Source organism: Pyrgilauda ruficollis, unplaced genomic scaffold (assembly GCF_017590135.1).
Source record: "Pyrgilauda ruficollis isolate IOZ18807 unplaced genomic scaffold, ASM1759013v1 scaffold115, whole genome shotgun sequence".
NCBI classification, from domain to species: Eukaryota; Metazoa; Chordata; class Aves; order Passeriformes; family Passeridae; genus Pyrgilauda; species Pyrgilauda ruficollis.
The window spans coordinates 146,218-164,242 of NW_024509766.1; the positions used below are offsets into that span (position 1 = coordinate 146,218).

Sequence of the window (18,025 nt, forward strand, 5' to 3'; positions counted from 1 at the left end):
AGTTTTCCTCTGAAGCTCCAGGGCTGCTGGAGATGGGCCTGCTCTTCCTCTGGGAATGCAGGGCAGGAGAAAGCTGCTCCTCTGGGAATGCAGTGGCAAAGGCTGCTGGGGTGTTCCAGGCTCAGATTGTATCCAGGTAGGAATGCTTGGCTCCTGCCCTGGGCGGAGCATCTCCCCATGGGATGCTGGAATTTGATCAGCCCTGCAGGGACACTCAGTGGCCATGGACAGCAGAGATCTCCTGGAGGGAGGGTTGGCTGTGGGAGAGATAAAGAAAACTGCCCAATGAACAGAGATAACTCTAACAGATGGGAACAGGATACACCCCCATTTCCAACCCAAAACAGGCGCCCGATGGGGAGGAGACAGAGCAGGCAGGGAAAGCTTCCTGAGCAGGAGAAGGGATGGGATCTGGTGGATCTTTCAAAGAGCAGCACTTCGTCTTCCCGAGGTCAGCCCTGTGTCCTGCAGAAGGATCTGGAGGAGGCTCTGTGGCACAAATCTCTCAGTAATGAGGAGGAGCAGCTCATCTCCTTCATGGAGTTAATGAACTGGACTGGGGAAATCATTCCCAGCTGTGTAAACAAGCGCAGCTCCCAGCGGGGCTCCTGCAGCTGGAGCAGCTGTGCTGAAGCTGCAGGGGATGGATCAATAAAAATGTAATAAAATTGGGAGGTTGTGAAGTCACCCCAAGACGCCAGTGCGTGCCAAGGTGGAAGACAACCCTGCAGGCTGGAGCTGGCCTGGCTCTGACCTCTCTCCTCCCCTGGCATGGCCCAGAGCTTGGCTGGCCAGCTGAACATCACCCTTGAGGTGTCCTCTGACCCTGGTACGGATTTTTGCCTTTCATAAAGAGGCCCTTCCTCTCTCTGTGCTTCAGCTTCCCCTGCCACAAAATGGGTGATGAAACCTCTCCCCTCGTGGGAGGCTGGCAGTGCTGACAGTGCCGTGGTGTGAAGGGGTCTGGGAGCTCCATCTCCTCTGCCCACGTTGGCTGTGAGCAATGGTCATGAGGAGCACTTTTACTTTGTTTTTTTCGGTGTCAAAGGGTGTCACTGCTGTCCTCTGGGGTGGCCTAGGGAGGAACCGTGGAGCAGGGAAGGTCAAGGAACAACTTTGGACAAGTCTGGGCTCCCTCTCAGAACTGGGAGAGCTGGTTTGTGTCCAGTGCCTAAAGGGGGCTGGAAAGAGAGAGGATTTTAGCAAGGCCTGGAGAGACAGGACACAGGGAATGGCTGCCACTGCCAGAGGGCAGGGCTGGATGGGATATTGGGCAGGAATTGTTCCCTGGCAGGGTGGGCAGGCCCTGGCACAGGGTGCCCAGAGCAGCTGTGGCTGCCCCTGGATCCCTGGCAGTGCCCAAGGCCAGGCTGGGCAGGGCTTGGAGCAGCCTGGGACAGTGGGAGGTGTCCCTGCCATGGCAGGGGTGGCACTGGATGAGCTTTAGGGTCTCTTCCCACCCAACCCCCCTGTGACTCCATGATTTCAGCAGCACCAGGACCTTCACTGTCACATGCCTGGGGCGTTTTATGATCCTTGGTGTCATTCAGGTGTCAGAGGCACATCCTGGGGGAGGTGGGGACATCCCTTTCACCTCCACCTTGCCCATGTCACACATCCAACCCCAGGGAACCCCTCCTGTCCTGCCCTTGCCACTGATATTCTGCTCCCAGGCCCTGACCAGATTTTGGGGTGGCAGTGAGGGCTGCTCCTCACCTCCTGAGCCCTTCCAGCAGTGCCCAGAGGGATGCAGGGTGCCAGTCCCTCCCTCCCCAGCAGCCCCCCAGGATCCCTCTTTGCTGGCAGCCTCATCCCTGGGCATCCCTCCCTCCAGCTGGCAGGGAATCTGCTCCTCAGCTTTGTTCTGGGCACTTTGGGAGCCATCACTGCCACACTGAGTCCCTTCCCCTGCTCAGCTCATCCCAGAAGGGTGGCTGGGTTCAGGGGTGCCTCTCTCCACATTTCTTTGGGAAATATCCTGGGCATGGAGCACCCCCAACCTGCAGACAAGGAGTGCCCCAGAACCTTGGAGGAAGGGGGCACTGGTGCCTCGTGAAGGCTGAGCTAAAACAGAGACTAGACAGAGCGTGCCTCGTGAAGGCTGAGCTAAAACAGAGACTGGACAGAGCTAGAGAATAATGCAGGGATTTATTAAAAAGCCTTAAATAAATCCACCTTGGGCAGCACGACCCAAAATGGCCACAAAATGGACAACTGGTCACAGGGTCCCACATTTTTATAAGTTCTGCTCCATTTGCAGGTTGGAGTTCATTGTCCAATTCCAGCCCCTGCCCATGCAGTCCCATCCTTGTTTTTCTCTCTTCAGCCCACATTGTTTGTGCTCTTGGCCCTGAGATTTGGATCATTTGTCCTTGGTGCCCAGCTAGAGCAGGAATTGTTTTGTCTCCCTGCTCTGTGCAGAGAGCTCACCATGCCCTGGTGTGAGCCCAGACCCACACACTAAAGCAGCACAGAATATGAAAAATAGAAAAGCTCAAACCTGAGGCATCACCACCGATCCTGGGGGCATTTGGGAAGGGAAGGAGCTGGACCCCGGGTCGCTGAGGTCAGGGCTGTTTTCCTGGAGCTGATTTCCAGCCCAGACCCCGGGATGGGGATGCAGACCCCCGGAGAGCAGAGCTGAGCTCCGCAGTCCGCAGATTCCTCATGGAATGCGGCTTGAATTGTTTGTTTACTTTGCTTTGTTCCCTGCATTCTTCATTTCGCTCTTGGCCCATTCGGGAGTTCGGGAGAGCGATGGGAGGAGCAGGAGCTTGAGGGAAAATGGAGATTGCTCGTCAGAAATTGTAATAAGGCTTAATTCCTCCATGGGAGAGGGCAGGCAGGAGGAACAAAACATAGGAGGCAGCAGCCAGCTGAAAATATTCTATTTTAATAGCTCTGTTAAAGGTGCAAAAGAGGAACCAGGCTGACCCTAAATGAAGGGAGGGGGGCAGAATGTGCAGGATGGTGCCTGGCTGGGGCTTTCCCCCTTCTGGGACAGGGACAGGAGGCCAGGAAGGGCTGGAGCTGTGCCAGGGCTTGGCATGGAGCTCAGGGAAAGGTTCTTGCCCCCGAGGGTGCTGGCACTGCCCAGGCTGCCCAGGGAATGGTCCCGGCCCCAAGGCTGCCAGAGCTGCAGGAGCGTTTGGACAGCGCTGCCAGGGGTGCTCAGGGTGGGCTTGTTGGGGTGGCTGTGCAGGGACAGGGGCTGGGCTGAGCATCCCTGAGGGTCTGTCCAAACTCAGGATATTCCAGGATTCCGTAATTGTGTTTAGCAACATTCCCTGGGCCAGCTCAGAGGTCCCACCACTCTGTGGGAGTCGCTCTTCTCCCATCTCCAGGAATTCCAAGGCACCTTGTGCTGTTCCAGAGGCTCTTGCTGCGCTCAGTGCTGCTGTCACGGGGACACAGCTGTCACTGGAGCCACCTGAACAAGGACAAGGAGCTGCCCAGGCCACCAGGGCACCTCTGGGCTGAGGACACTGCAGTTCCCAGCAGATGCTGGGCAGTGATTCCAGTCTCCTTCCCTCTGGTGACCTGGCTGCCAAGGGCAAATCCTGCCTGGAAATTGTCCCCAGGGAGGTTGTGGGGACTGCTCGGAGCTCAGGTGACTCGTGGAGCAGTGGCACTCAGGACAGGGCTACCAACACAGGGTCACCCCTGTCTGCCTCCTTCACTCTCCCTCCCCCTGCTCCCCTTCCATGGCATTTTTAAGGGCAGGAATCCCCACGTGAAGGCCTGACCAGTGAGGAGAGCCAGCAGGGATTCATCCCTGAGGCCTTTTTGGGCTACCTAAAACCAGAGGCTGTGTGGGAAATGGATTTGTAGAAATAAACAGCAGATAGATATAAATCTTATATGTTTATATAATATATATAATATTTAAATTTATATATGTATTTATATATTTATATATTTATAAAATAAAAAGCAGTTCTATTTATGGAAGGGCCTTCAAGTACATTTGAGGCAGATGAAACCCCCCAGGGTCTACACCCAAAAATGGACCACGGCTCATGGGTTTTCCCACTTTTATAAGTTTTGTCCATTTGCATATTGGGGGTTCATCTCCCAGTTACATCTTCAGGTAATGAAGTAATTTACCCCAAATTTGCTCCCCCCAACTCACTTTTGTTTCTGTTTCTGGGGCCTGAGGCAGTGAGGTGTCCTTGATTGCCAGGCCTGGAGGGGAATTGCTGTGTCTGCCCAAAATGGGGAAGCAGCAGCTCACACTGAGTATGGAGTTTGGAGTTATACACTAAAGGACTGCAGGATTACAAATAGATTAAAAATATAAAAGCTAAAATCCTAAAATGAGGTTGAACAAAGCTTTATATGTCTTTAATTATTTGAACAGCTCATTTGCAGATCCTAATCTTCTAATTTTTCGGCACTTTCCAAATGGCACACAGGCAAAATTGAAAGAAAATCCTCCACTTTTAACCAGAAGCCCTGAGACAGGCCAGACTGAAGGACCATTTTCACTCACACCTTGGGGCAAGGCATCATCCCACATGGAGCCCAGCCCCAGCTCCCTGCCTGCAGCCCCTGCTCTCAGTGAGCTCCCCCTGCTCAGCAGCTGCAGCTCCGGGGGCTTGCCCAGGCATCCTGCTCCTCGAAATGCCTCCAAGCTGCTGAATTCCCCTCTGCTGCCTCCTCCTGCTCCTCCCTCTCCCAGCTCTGCTCTCTCTTCCCCCAGCTGCTCTTGCACAGCTGGGCCCCCTCCCCTCCCCTCCTTTGACCCCTTTGATGTTCTGTATCGAGTTTCCCTTTATCCCTTTGATGTTCTGTATCTGAGTTTCCCTTTCTGCACATTCCCATTCCTCCCATCCAAGGTGCTTCCCTGCCAGGGTACCTGTTGCCAATTCCAGACTTCTGGGACTCAGGCTGGGCCCTCCCAGGGAGACTCTCCTGGAGGGGTTTTGTGTCAGGAAAGAGAAACACGCTGGATTTTTTCAGTCTTAAGGTTCTTGTTTATTGTTATCTTATCTAGAGTTTTGCACTCTGTCCATACCAGGTTCAGTGCACTGGAAAAGCACCATAAAAATGGCAAAGAATCTTTTGTTACGAGGTTTTTTAAAGCTAAACTATCCAATTAAGAACTGACACCTAGATTATTTCCCCTTTTAACCCAATAACTGATCCCAAAGAGGGCACAATGCAGATTTTTCCACCCTCCCTTTATATAATATTATATATAAATATAAAAATATATCTAAATATATATAATATATAAAATGTATATAAAAATAAATAAATATTTATATATTCTATAGATATATAATACTTATATATTTATAGAATAAACATACTGTATAATGTATATTATATAGTATATCTATTATATATTTTATTTTTTTAAAATATATACTACTTGCAGAGTGCTAGCTTTGCCACTGATTCCAGGAGAGCAGGCTTGATTTCATGAAGATTTTATGAAGCCTTTATGGTTTTTCTACCTGTCTGGAACACTTTTGAACACGTTTGAAGCTGTGCTCCTTCCCCAGGGGGTGTCAAGGCCTGTTCCCTCAACTGCCTGGCCGAGGGCTTCAACTTCTACACGGAGAGAGCAGCGGCCGTGGTGGATGGGACCCCCTGCAGGCAGGACTCCAACGACATCTGTGTCAACGGGGAGTGCAAGGTGGGACAGGGACACACCCCAGCATGGGGGACAGGGACAGAGCCCCGGGATGGGGGACAGGGACAGAGCCAGGATGGGGGTACAGGGACAGAGCCCCGGGATGGGGGACAGGGACAGGCCCCTGGGATGGGGGACAATGACAGGCCCCGGGATGGGGGACAGGGACACACCCCGGGATGGGGGGACAGGGACAGAGCCTGGGATGGGGGACAGGGGTACACCCTGGGATGGGGGACAATGACAGACCCCGGGATTGGGGACAGGGACAGAGCCCAGGATGGGGGACAGGGACAGAGCCCCCAGGGCAGAGGGGACAGGGACAGACCCCCGGGAATGAGGAGACAGGGACAGAGCCTGGGAGGGGGGGACAGGACAGACCCCCCTGGGTAAAGGGGACAAAGACAGACACTGGGATGGGGGGACAGGGACAGATCCAAACCAGGGGGGATACAAGGACAAACCCCCAAGCAGAGGGGACAGGGACTGGCTCCTAGGGCAGGGGGGACAAGGACAGACCCCTGGAATGGGGGGACAAGGACAGACCCCCAGGGCAGGGGGGACAGGGACATAACCAGGTCAGGGGGACAAGGACAGACCCCCTGGGTAGAGGGGACAATAACAGATCCCCAAAAAAAGGGGACAGGGACAGACCCCTGGGCAGGTGAGTGCTGCCCTCAAACTGCTCACACAGACATGGGATGGGTGGAGGGTTGGGATGATCTTTGAGGTCCCTTCCAGCTCAAACCATCCTGTAATTCCATGATTTCTCTGCCTGGACACCCAGTGGGAGCAGGAACATTCCCCTCCACTCTGCATTCCCTGCCTCAGGGATGGATCCCAGCACTCCCAGCCTGTGCAGCCCCAGCCCCTTTGATGTTTCCCTTGCAATGGGATCTGGGGGAGCTGTAGAAGTGAATTCTAAGGAAGCGCTTGGGAGTGGCCAACATCCCCCAGCAGGCAGGCAGACAGACAGACAGACTGTGTGTCTGTCTGCCTCCCTTCCTGTATCTCTGGGATCTGTTTGTCTCCATGGGGCTGTGGAACAAAGGGGGATTGCACCCGAGGGAGCCACAGCTGTGCTGGTGACCCTTGTGCCACCCCCAGGCGGTGGCAGAGGGACAGAGGCCACAAGGACACATCAGCTGCAGGGACAGGGGCTTCCCTTGGGCTCCTCTCAAGCTTCATCCCTGCACCCTCCCAGCCTTGGAGAGACCCTCCCAGGAAAGGGCTGGCCCTGCTGAGGTGTCCGGGGCACTGAGGGGACAGCAGGGGACAGCAGGGTCCCTCCAGGCTGGCTCATTGCTGCTGCTCCTCCCGCAGCACGTGGGCTGTGACCGGGTGCTGGGCTCCGACTCCAAGGAGGACAAGTGCCGGGTGTGTGGGGGAGATGGCAGCTCCTGCGAGACCATCGAGGGCGTCTTCAACCAGTCCCTGCCCGAGGGAGGTAGGGAACAAACAGCCTGCTCATCCTCAAATCCCTCCTCGTCCTCACCTGCCCCTGGGAACAGGCAGGGACAAATCCCAGAGCTAAATCCCAAGGGATAGCACCAGCCTAGGAGGCAGCAAATCCCTCCTGTCCACCAGCCAAGCCATGCCCCATCCTCCAGTGGTGCCCAGGTCTCTGGCACAGAGCTCCAAGCCCCTTCCCTGCTCCACAGCACGTTCCCAGTCCCACCACAAGAGCCCACAGTGCAAACCCACTCCATTTTTGGTGCCCAAAATGCTTTTTCCATCATTTCCCCATGGATAAGGCGTTGGCTCACGCTCCCATCCAGCCCAGGGCAGCTCTGGCTCTGGGACTGGAGGCTGAAAATGCTGCTCACCTGCTTGTCCCACAGGTTATGAGGAGGTGATCCAGATCCCCAAGGGTTCTGTCCACATCGACATCCGGGAGCTGAACCTCTCCATCAACTACCTGGGTGAGCTGGGGCTGCTGGAACCCCAGCCAGGCCCTGCCCTTTCCCTGGGATTAACAGGGTCTGGGCAAGGCCCTGCAGGGAGAGCTTCCCACTGCAGCTGGGAATGGGGATTTGGGGGTCCCAGGCTGGGATTTGGGGCAGGGGAAGGCAGCAGGGCAGTGTGGGCTGTGTGTCCCTGTCCTGTGTTAGCATCACAGCCCTGAGCAAACCCCACATCCCTCAGCTCCTGGCATCTCCCCTGCCATCCTGGGGATGAAAAACACCCACATTTTCCTCAGGCTTGGTTTTCCAGCCTTGCTGCTCAGTCCTGCTTTAACAACGAGGATTTTCTTTCTCCGTTTTCCCTCCCTGTGCCCCGAGCGATGCAGGGCAGGGCAGGGTGCTCTCCCTGGACGCTGCCAGGTGCCAGCAGGACTCTCCTGGCAGCATCCCTCCCCTGGGATCGGAGGTGCCACCACCCCTCCCTGCCCGGTGTGCGGGGACTCCTTTCTGCATTTCTGCGCTCTCGGGACACCGCTGCCCGCAGGCTCTGCCACTTTGGCATCCCCCGGGCATCCCGCAGCCTCCCCAGCGCGCAGGATCCTCCGTGTCCCGGGCGCGGCGGGGCCGGCGGTGCCCGGAGCCGCTCCCGGAGCGCAGGGCCAGGAGCGGCAGCGAGCGCTCCGATCCCCCTCTAGCGACTCTCCCCGGCAAGCACAGCCCGGCTCCGGGCCCCAGCAGCCCCAGGAGCTCCAGCAGCTCCAGCAGCCCCGACCCGCTGTGCACGGCTGGGTTTGAGCCTGGCTTCGTGGCCACAGCTGGCCCCCAGCCCAGGGAGGTGCTGAGAAAGCACCGTGGGTCCATCGGTGCCACCCTGCTGGTGACTCTGTGCCCCTGAGCCACCTGTGGCCTCCCTGGTGCCATTTAGCAATGCTCTGAGCCCGGCAGGTGAGCAGCACCTGGCTGAAGCTGGCCCAGGTGCCTGGAGCTTTGTGCTGAGCTCCCTCCCCTGTGCTGGCAGCGCTGCGAGGGGACAGTGGGGAATATTTCATCAACGGGAAGCTCTCCATCGATCCCCCCCGGCGCTTCGACATCGCCGGCACCACCTTCCACTACAGGAGGTCCCCTGAGGAGCCCGAGTCACTGGAGGCTTTGGGACCCACCAACATCACCCTCTTTGTCATGGTTGGTAACTTCCTACCCCTCCCAGTGTGGTCCTCGTTGGGCTGGAAGGGTCTTGCTGTGGCTGCCTGGGGACTGGAGCTGATCAGCCCCTGGTGTGGCTGTTGGGAGTAAAGGGACACAGAGAGCAAAGGTAAATTGGGCTAAATTCACACAATAAATCACAGAATTAATTAGCTTGGAAAAACCCTTAGAGACCATGGAGTCCAAGCTGTGGCCTGGCACTGCCTTGTCAGCCAGACCACGGCACTGAGTGCCACATCCAGCCTTGAAAGAGTCACCCCAGGTGGGACAGGAGCCCCCAACCCCTGCCTTGGGGGGCCAGTGCTTTATCCACTGGGCTGGAAGGGTCTTGCTGTGGCTGCCTGGGGACTGGAGCTGATCAGCCCCTGGTGTGGCTGTTGGGAGTAAAGGGACACAGAGAGCAGAGGTAAATTGGGCTGAATTCACACAATAAATCACAGAATTAATTAGCTTGGAAAAACCCTTAGAGACCATCGAGTCCAAGCTGTGGCCTGGCACTGCCTTGTCAGCCAGACCACGGCACTGAGTGCCACATCCAGCCTTGAAAGAGTCACCCCAGGTGGGACAGGAGCCCCCAGTCCCTGCCTTGGGGGGGCCAGTGCTTTATCCATGGGACACTCTCAGAACTCCCTCACTAATTCTCAGGTCTCCTGCCCTGATCTGTCAGGTTTTGGGATGATTCCACCCCTGAGTGCCTGGGAGCTCATTCTCTGATCGAGCACCACTGTCACCACGGGTGGCTGCCCTGCCAGTACTGGGAGGGGCTGGAAGGGGACAGGGGAAGATTCCGGCTGCCCTGGCTGTTAGAGAGGCTGTGGGATGCCACCTGGGTGGTCACTGTGGTGGCACTGATGTCCTGGGGGTGCCTTTCCCGCAGGTGCTGGTGCGGACGGAGCCGCAGGGGATCCGCTACAAGTTCAACGCTCCCGTGGGCAGGGATGGCTCCAGCCTGTACTCCTGGCACTACACCCCATGGACCAAGTGCTCCGTGCTGTGTGCAGGGGGTGAGCTCTGATGCTGGGCTGCTTTGGGGGGACATGTGGGACCCCTCCCTGTGCTGTGTCTGGGCCTCTGGGGTCTCTACACGGCCCCACCCCACACTCAGCCAGGTGAGAGTTGTGTCAGGCAGTGCCAGGGCAAAGAACCTGGGTGCCATCTTCAGCTGGGCCACAGGTATGGGTGGAAGGACCTTAAAGATCAAATTTTTCCATCCTCTGCAATGGCAGGAACACCTCCCACTATCCCAGGGTGCTGCAAACCCCAATGTGCAGCCTGGCCTTGGGCACTGCCAGGGATCCAGGGGCAGCCACAGCTGCTCTGGGCACCCTGTGCCAGGGCCTGCCCACCCTGCCAGGGAACAATTCCTGCCCAAGATCCCATCCAGCCCTGCCCTCTGGCAGTGGCAGCCATTCCCTGTGTCCTGTCCCTCTCCACCCCTTTTTAAACCCCTTTACTAGTGCAATGCATGCAATCATAAATGGCTTCAGGTTGGGAGAGACCTTAAATCTCACTCGGTGCCACACCCTGCCATGGCAGGGACACGTTCCCCTATCCCAGGGTGCTCCCAGCCCTGTCCAGCCTGGCCCTGGGCACTTCCAAGGATGGAGCAAGGACAGGCTGGCTGATCACAGCAGCCCCTGTGGCCTCAGTTCTGCAGTCTGTGAACTGAAACACCCCTGGTGCTTCCCTGAATCCTTGGACTGGTTCCCGTGGTTTGGGACATGGTTTGGATCATGTCTCAGGACTTTGGAGAGCCTGGCTGGGAGGGGCTGAGCTGGTATTCAGAAGAGAATGGCCCAATAATGTTCCCTGTTTAAAGCTCAGGGCTTGTCTTCCATGCCAGACCTCAATCAGGTGTTGTCCCTCCTTGTTCCTGTTATTCCCCAAGTGCTGCCCAGAAAGGCCAAGGTTAGAACAGGTACATTTGAGCAGGAGATCCCTGGAATGCTGTGATCCTCCTTCCTCTGGTGTGTCCTGCCCTGGCTGCTGAGCTCCAGAATTCCAGAATCATCGAGGCTGGATAAACCTTCCAGGGCCACTGAGTCCAAGCTGTGCCTGCTCCCCACCTTGTCACCCAGAGTGCCACATCCAGGCATTGACACCATGGTTCCACACCATCCATTTGGAGATGTCAGAGAAGCCCTTGGTTGTGAATTCCCTTGAAATCCCTTGGAGGGATAAGGTCAGGCTCATGTGCAGGGCCAACAGGTTATTTTGTCACTTCGTCCCATGGGAGCAGAGCTGTGGGGCTGGCACCCACAGCCTGGCTCTGCTCCAGCCTCAGCGATGCCCTGTGCAGGCTGACCTAGAACAGAGACTGGACAGAGCTAAAGAATAAAGCAGGGATGTATTAGCAGGCCTCAATGGATCCACCTTGGGCAGCACAAGAGCCCAGCCAGGGCTGCACCCAAGATGAACCAAAATGGTCACAAAATGCACGATCAGTCATGGGGTCTCTCACTTTTGTATTTCTGGCCCATTTGCACGTTGCAGTTCATTGTCCAATTCCAGCTCCAGCCCATGCAGTCCCATCCTGCTTGTTTTTCTCTCTTCAGCCCACGTTGTTTGTGCTCTTGGGCCTGAGATTTGGATCATCTGTCCTTGGTGCCCAGCTAGAGCAGGAATTGTTTTGTCTCCCTGCTCTGTGCAGAGATCACCATGCCCTGATATGAACCCAGACCCACACACTAAAGCAGCACAGAATCTGAAAAATAGAAAAGCTAAACCCTGAGACATCACAGTCTCAGCTTCCCTTTCCCCTTCCCTCTTTTCCCTGGGCAGGCAGCCAGATCCAGTCTGTGGTGTGCAGGAAGCTCTCTGATGGCTCAACTGTCCCCAACCATTTCTGCAGCGCTGACACCAAAGTCCCCGAGCGACAGAGGAGCTGCAACACCGAGCCCTGTCCCCCGGCGTGAGTACCAGTGTGGGAAATTAATCTGGTTTATTATTGTTATTATTATTATTTAATTTTTTCTGTTAAACTTTAAAGTTTAACAGAAAGTTTATATAGTATGGATTTGTATGTAAAATTTGAGATAAAAAATGTTGATTTAGGAGATCAACATTTCTTTGGAGAAATAGAACTATGAAAGATAGATGCACAAAGAGTAATTTTAGATAATAATAGCTATAGATCATTTCAGATAATAATATTAGTATAATAATATATTCTATTAGATTAGATTATTTTAGATTAGATTATTAATAACATTTTTTTAATTTAGATAAGAATAGCTTTAAAGCATTTACAACATAGTGTAGCAAAAACTCATAAGCCAAGAAATGCTTATAGTATATTATAATTGAGAAATAGTTAACTTCTAATTATAACAGTGTAAATTATAACATCTCACCCTTCACTTGAGACTAAAAATAGAAAAAAAAATTACAATTAAATTAATTTAATTTAAAATTAAATTTTTAAGTTTAAATTTTAAAATTAAATTTTTAAATTTACATTTTTAAAATGCCTCTCAGTTACCCAATCTCTGAGTAAAAAAATACTTATTCCAACGTACCTGGAGCCTGTGCAGGGAGCCAGGGGGGAAAACCAGGGTGGCAGAGAGCAAAATTCCCCCCTGGCTGCCGTTCCCATATCACAGCCCCCACTGGTGACACTGCAGCTTTGCTAGGGAATGGGGTGGGGGTTTCTCCCCTGTGTCCCAGGTATTCAGTGAGTCCCTGAGGAATTGTGCCAGCCCCTCCCTGGCTGCTCTCCTGAAGGGGAAGGGCAGATGTGCAGGGACTCAGTGCTTCAGCCAGAGCTGCCTGGGAGGCTGTGGCTGGAGGGGGCCAGGCTGTGTGCAGCGTGTGGGGCCCCTCCCAGCTCTGCTGTTGCCCCCTCTCCAGCTGGGCCATTGGGAACTGGTCCGAGTGCAGCCGGAGCTGCAACGAGGGCGTCCGGACCCGCAGCGTCTTCTGCAAGAGGAAGATCTCTGCCAGCGAGGAGAAAACCCTGGATGATGCCTCCTGCACCCAGCCACGGCCTAAGATGCTGGAGCCCTGCAACAACCAAACGTGTCCTCCCGAGTGGGTGGCCCTGGACTGGTCAGAGGCGAGTGCCAAAGGAGGGACACGGAGCTGGGGAAGGCTCTGAGGAGCGGCTGAGGGCACTTGGCTCGTTCAGCTGGAGCACAGGAGACTGAGGGGAGGCTCCTCGGGGGCTGCAGCTCCTCCCCAGGGGAGGCAGAGGGGCAGGGGCTGAGCTCTGCTCTGGGACAGGGACAGGAGGCCAGGAAGGGCTGGAGCTGTGCCAGGGCTTGGCATGGAGCTCAGGGAAAGGTTCTTGCCCCCGAGGGTGCTGGCACTGCCCAGGCTGCCCAGGGAATGGTCCCGGCCCCAAGGCTGCCAGAGCTGCAGGAGCGTTTGGACAGCGCTGCCAGGGGTGCTCAGGGTGGGCTTGTTGGGGTGGCTGGGCAGGGACAGGGGCTGGGCTGAGCATCCCTGGGGGATCCAGCTCAGGATCTTCTGATTCTGTGATTGACACCATCCCTCCCCTGTCTGAGGGCGCTGCTCCAGGAGCACAGTGCCAATCACCAGTGACAGCCATGGAGAGCCCAGTGTGACAGTGTGGCAGCTCAGGAGCCAGGAGAGGTGGGAGCAGCAGGGGGGCAGCCAGAGCTGCCTCTGTCCCCTAATGACCGTGTCCCCTGTCCCTGCAGTGCACCCCGAGCTGCGGGCCCGGCTTCCGCCACCGCATCGTGCTGTGCAAGAGCGGCGACCACAGCGTGACCCTGCCCACCTCCCAGTGCCACGAGGCCACCAAGCCCCCCACCAGCATGAGGTGCAACCTGCGGCGCTGCCCCCCGCCCCGCTGGGTCACCGGCGAGTGGGGAGAGGTAGGGACAGCCCTCCCCATGGGGGGATCGCAGCAGGAGCCTCTCCAGCCCTTCAAATCCTGACCTTTATGGGCCAGCAGAAGCCTGGGTGGCCACCACAACTATCCAGGGACCCGTGGAAGGGTTCTTTGCCTCCTTTTAGGCTCATTTGTGATGGTGACCCTGGGGGTGTCCCAGGCCTAGCAGGTCCCCACAGAAGTCTTGAAGGGTCCCCATGGGTGGCTGGGAGTCAGCAGGGGTGGGCTGGCCCTACTGCCAAGCATGGCCACTGCTGGTCCCCCCCAGAGCCCCGTGGGGTGACACTGACAGTCCTCCCTGCATCGAATTCAGGGAGCCCCTGACACAAGCAGTGATTGGCCTCTGACTCCATGATTCAGAAGGCTGAACAATTGTTTTATTAAAACTATACTATATTACACTAATACTATATTAAAACTATACTAAAGAAAAACCCATGGCTGTCTGACACAGCTTTGAGGGATTGGCTAATCACTCAAAACAACTTTCACTGGTGCCCAATTAACCAAATCACTTTTGGTAAACAATCTCCATAACATATTCCTCATGTGCAAAAGATGGACCCATGAGAAGTAATTATAGATAATAATAGCTTTAGATAATTTTAGATAATAATATTAGTATAATAATATCATCTATTATATTATTAATAATATTTTTTAAATTTAGATAAGAATAGCTTTAAAGCATTTACAACATAGTGTAGCAAAAACTCATAAGCCAAGAAATGCTTATAGTATATTATAATTAAGAAATAGTTAACTTCTAATTATAATAGTGTAAATTATAACACCTGTATTGTCTCACCATTCACAAACAGGAGCAGCAAGTAGAGATAAGAATTATTTTCTCTTCTTTGAGGTTTCTCACTGCGTTTCCCAGGACAAATCCTTGGGAAATTGTGCCTGCTGCGCTCTGTGAAGAGAGCTGCAGCCACACTCCCTGCCCTGGCCACCCCTCGGGCTGCAGGCTGACACGGGGGTGCAGGAGGGCTGGGAAAGGCCAGTGATTTAGGGCTGGATGTGGGATCCTCCCCGAGCCCTGGACAATCAAACCAAGCTTTTTTGGGATGCAGGGCCACAGCACTCGCTCATGCCAGGGAGGGAAGGGACAACCCCCTGCAGCACCCTTGGCACCCCCTAACCCCCTGCAGCACCCTTGGCACCCCCTAACCCCCACCTGTGCCCGCCCCTGCCACATTCCTGGGGCCGTGGTGGCCTCGGCAGCTCCCTGTGTGCTGTCCCCACAGTGCTCTGCCCAGTGTGGCCTCGGCCAGCAGAGGAGATCCGTCCAGTGCCTGGCCCACACGGGGCAGCCGTCCATGGAGTGCGTGGAGGCCCTGCAGCCCCCCGGGATGCAGCAGTGCGAGACCAAGTGCGAGTCAGGGCCCACAGACAACCCTGAAGGTGAGGGGCTCTGCAGAGGGGACACGTGTCCCGTTGGGGATGGGGATATTGGAGCCAGCACAGCACCAGCTGGGCTCTGGGGTGGGGAGATGCCATCCCTGGAAGTGTCCAGGTTGGACATCAGGGTTTGGAGCACCCTGGCATAGTGGGAGGTGTCCCTGACCATGACGGGGTGGGAAAATTTGATCTTTAAGGTCCTTCCGCCCATACCTGTGGCCCAGCTGAAGATGGCACCCAGGTTCTTTGCCCTGGCACTGCCTGACACAACTCTCACCTGCCTGAGTGTGGGGTGGGGCTGTGTAGAGACCCCAGAGCTCCTCAGAGCCAAGCAGAGGCCCAGACACAGCACAGAGGGGGTCCCACATGTCCCTCCAAAGCAGCCCAGCATCAGAGCTCACCCCCTGCACACAGCACAGAGCATTCGGTCCATGGGGTGCAGTGCCAGGAGTACAGGAGGGGTCTCTGCAGAGGGGACACGTGTCCCACTGGGGACAGGGACATGGAAGCTAGAGTTGGACTCTAGGGTGGGAGACCCCATCCCTGTAAGTGTCCAAGGCCAGGTTGGATGGGGTTTGGAGCACCCTGGGATAGTGGGAGGTGTCCCTGCCCATGGCAGGGTGGCACTGGATGGGCTTAGAGGTCCCTTCCAACCCAAATAATTCTGTGAAAAATGTGGCCATTCTATGGCTTTGGTCCCAGGCCAGCCTGGTGTGCCATGACCCCAAGAAATGAAGGAACTCCACCTTGAGCAATGCAGGAACTGCACCCTGGCAAAGACAGGTTTCCATTAGTGAGGTCCTCAGCAGCTTCTTCATTACAGCTGCATCTTCCAGCTCCCTGACAAACCCCCCAGGATCCCCTCAGCCCTGCTGTGACCCTGTTCCCCCCTCTGTGTCCCCTGCAGAGTGCAAGGATGTGAACAAGGTGGCCTACTGCCCGCTCGTCCTCAAGTTCAAGTTCTGCAGCCGGACCTACTTCCGACAGATGTGCTGTAAAACCTGCCAGGGCCACTAGGACACAGCGGGACACAGCGGGACCCCCGTGGCAAAACTGGAAGGCCAAAGCTTCACTGGAGGGCTGCCGAGCCCTGCCCTGCCCGGGAACCTCCCCTGGCTCCCGCACAGACTCCGGTCACGCTCCCACGGGCGTCACCCAAAGCCGTCCCCCACAGACCCCCTTGGCCCCCGAGCTTGACAGAGGCAGGTTCCCAGTTCAACCACTGCAGCCCCAGCTGGATGAGCGCTGGGAGAGGGGGGAGCTGGGCAGAGCAGGGACTTTACTTGAAATGCTGATGTTGTTATTTATTGGTAACGGAGCCCGGTCCCGCTGGGGGAAGCGGCACCGCTCGCCCCGCTCCTGCCTCATCCTGCTCCGTGTCCCCAGGGCACCGTCACGGGGCTTGGGCACTCCAGGGGCTGCTGGCCTTCCCTCGGGACCCCAGGGGAGCCAGGGAGGAGGGTTCAGGTCCTGGGGTGGCCAGTGTGGCTTGTGGCTCCTGGGTGATGGGTGAAGAGGAGCTGCTGTGGGGAGTGGGGCTGGAGCAGGGATTTTGTCCCTTGGTTTGCACCCTGTCACCTCGGGGCTGGGATCAGGCCACCCTGTGAGCAGAGGGTGACACCATCAGTTCAGCTGGGAAAGGGGGTTCTCCAAACTCCCGTAGCCACCAGCTTGGATTGGGCTGTTCCCCTGCTTGCCCTTGTCACTTTTAGGACCAGTTTTTACCCCTTGAAGCACGAGCTGAGCTGGGGGCAGAGGCGTGCTGGGGGCTGCAGTCACTTCGTGGGCATCGAGGCTGTGCCAGGCTCAGGGAGAGCAGCACAGCAGCGTGCAGGACAAGAATGGGCCTGGCACAGTGTCCCCAGGGCCTGGCATGGCAGGGCCCTGCCCAGAGACAGCCTCAGCCTCACTTCCAAAGGTGCTTGACTTCCAAAGGTGCTTTGCCTCCAAAAGGTGCTTTGTCTCCAAAGGCAGCCTGGCCACATGTGGCCGTGGCCTCAAGGTGCCAGTCCCAGTGCCACCCACCCCTCTGCCCACAGGAGGCCTCCAGAGATGGGAAAAGAGCAGGCTTGAAATTCCTCCAGGTCACCTGGTGGCCAAACCTGGGCCAGCTCCTCCACGGGCAGCCTGTGGAGGAGACCTGACTTCAACTCTCCAAAGCATGTGCTTTTTGTTGGCATTGTAATTGTAATTATGATGATTATTTTCAGGCCTTTCCACATCACAGCGATGGGAAACCTTTGTCCAAAGCCATGTTTTGTTCCCTTGGGGCCATCCCTGTGGTCAGGAGGGGACAGCCCCCTTCCCCCCGAGAAAAGCCCCCGTGTGTTCCTCTCCCAGCTCCGTTTTTGTGTCCACCTGCTCCTCGGCCGATCGCAGCTTCTCTGGTGCTCAGCAAACCTCGTTTCTCTTCCTTCCTAGTGCCATGCTCCGTTCTGATGGTTTTGGGTGAGGGGAGGGGGTGTTTTCACCGTTTTTATATCGATATATATCCTACTGACCAATGTTTAACATACTAACTCTGAGGAGGAGCGACGTAAGGCATGAATTATAATAAAGGAGTAGCTACGATCCCGGGCACAGCCTCTGCTCCCACTTGTGTTCCTCCAGCCTGGGGTTGGGTTTGGGCACCCCAGCACCACAATCCACCCTAAAGGAAGCAGGAGAGGGATTTCCCTGGGGAGCAGAGCAGGTGGGAGAGGTGGGGATTGACCCAGAGCTGCTTTAGGGCGTGAAGGAAGAATTTCCCTCATGGCACAGAGACTCCTACATGTTGGTGGTGCTGGGCTGGGCCAGCAGGGGAGGGGGGATTCTGCCCCACTCAGGTGAGACCCCACCTGCAGAGCTGCCCCAGCCCTGGGGAACAGCAGCAGGAGGACGTGGAGCTGCTGGAGCCAGGCCAACAGTGGGAGGTGTCCCTGCCATGGCAGGGGTGGCACTGGATGGGTTTTAAGGTCCCTTTTAACCCAATCCATCCTGTAACTCTGCAGGGGACAGGGTGGCCAAGAACTCTCTCAG

General features: G+C 55.8%; 1 protein-coding gene across 1 annotated transcript in view; it reads left to right on the forward strand.

The window, feature by feature from the left end:
* ADAMTS10 (ADAM metallopeptidase with thrombospondin type 1 motif 10) overlaps positions 1–17,560 on the forward strand; it is a 63,074-nt gene extending 45,514 nt beyond the window's left edge. The window contains exons 15-24 of the mRNA XM_041480752.1: positions 5,511–5,644; positions 6,965–7,088; positions 7,483–7,563; positions 8,564–8,727; positions 9,626–9,752; positions 11,530–11,659; positions 12,598–12,802; positions 13,410–13,586; positions 14,854–15,010; positions 15,915–17,560. Coding sequence (XP_041336686.1) covers positions 5,511–5,644; positions 6,965–7,088; positions 7,483–7,563; positions 8,564–8,727; positions 9,626–9,752; positions 11,530–11,659; positions 12,598–12,802; positions 13,410–13,586; positions 14,854–15,010; positions 15,915–16,024 — 1,409 coding nt within the window. The 3' untranslated portion in view covers positions 16,025–17,560. The remainder of the gene's footprint in view (positions 1–5,510; positions 5,645–6,964; positions 7,089–7,482; positions 7,564–8,563; positions 8,728–9,625; positions 9,753–11,529; positions 11,660–12,597; positions 12,803–13,409; positions 13,587–14,853; positions 15,011–15,914) is intronic.
* Positions 17,561–18,025: the final 465 nt, after the last annotated feature.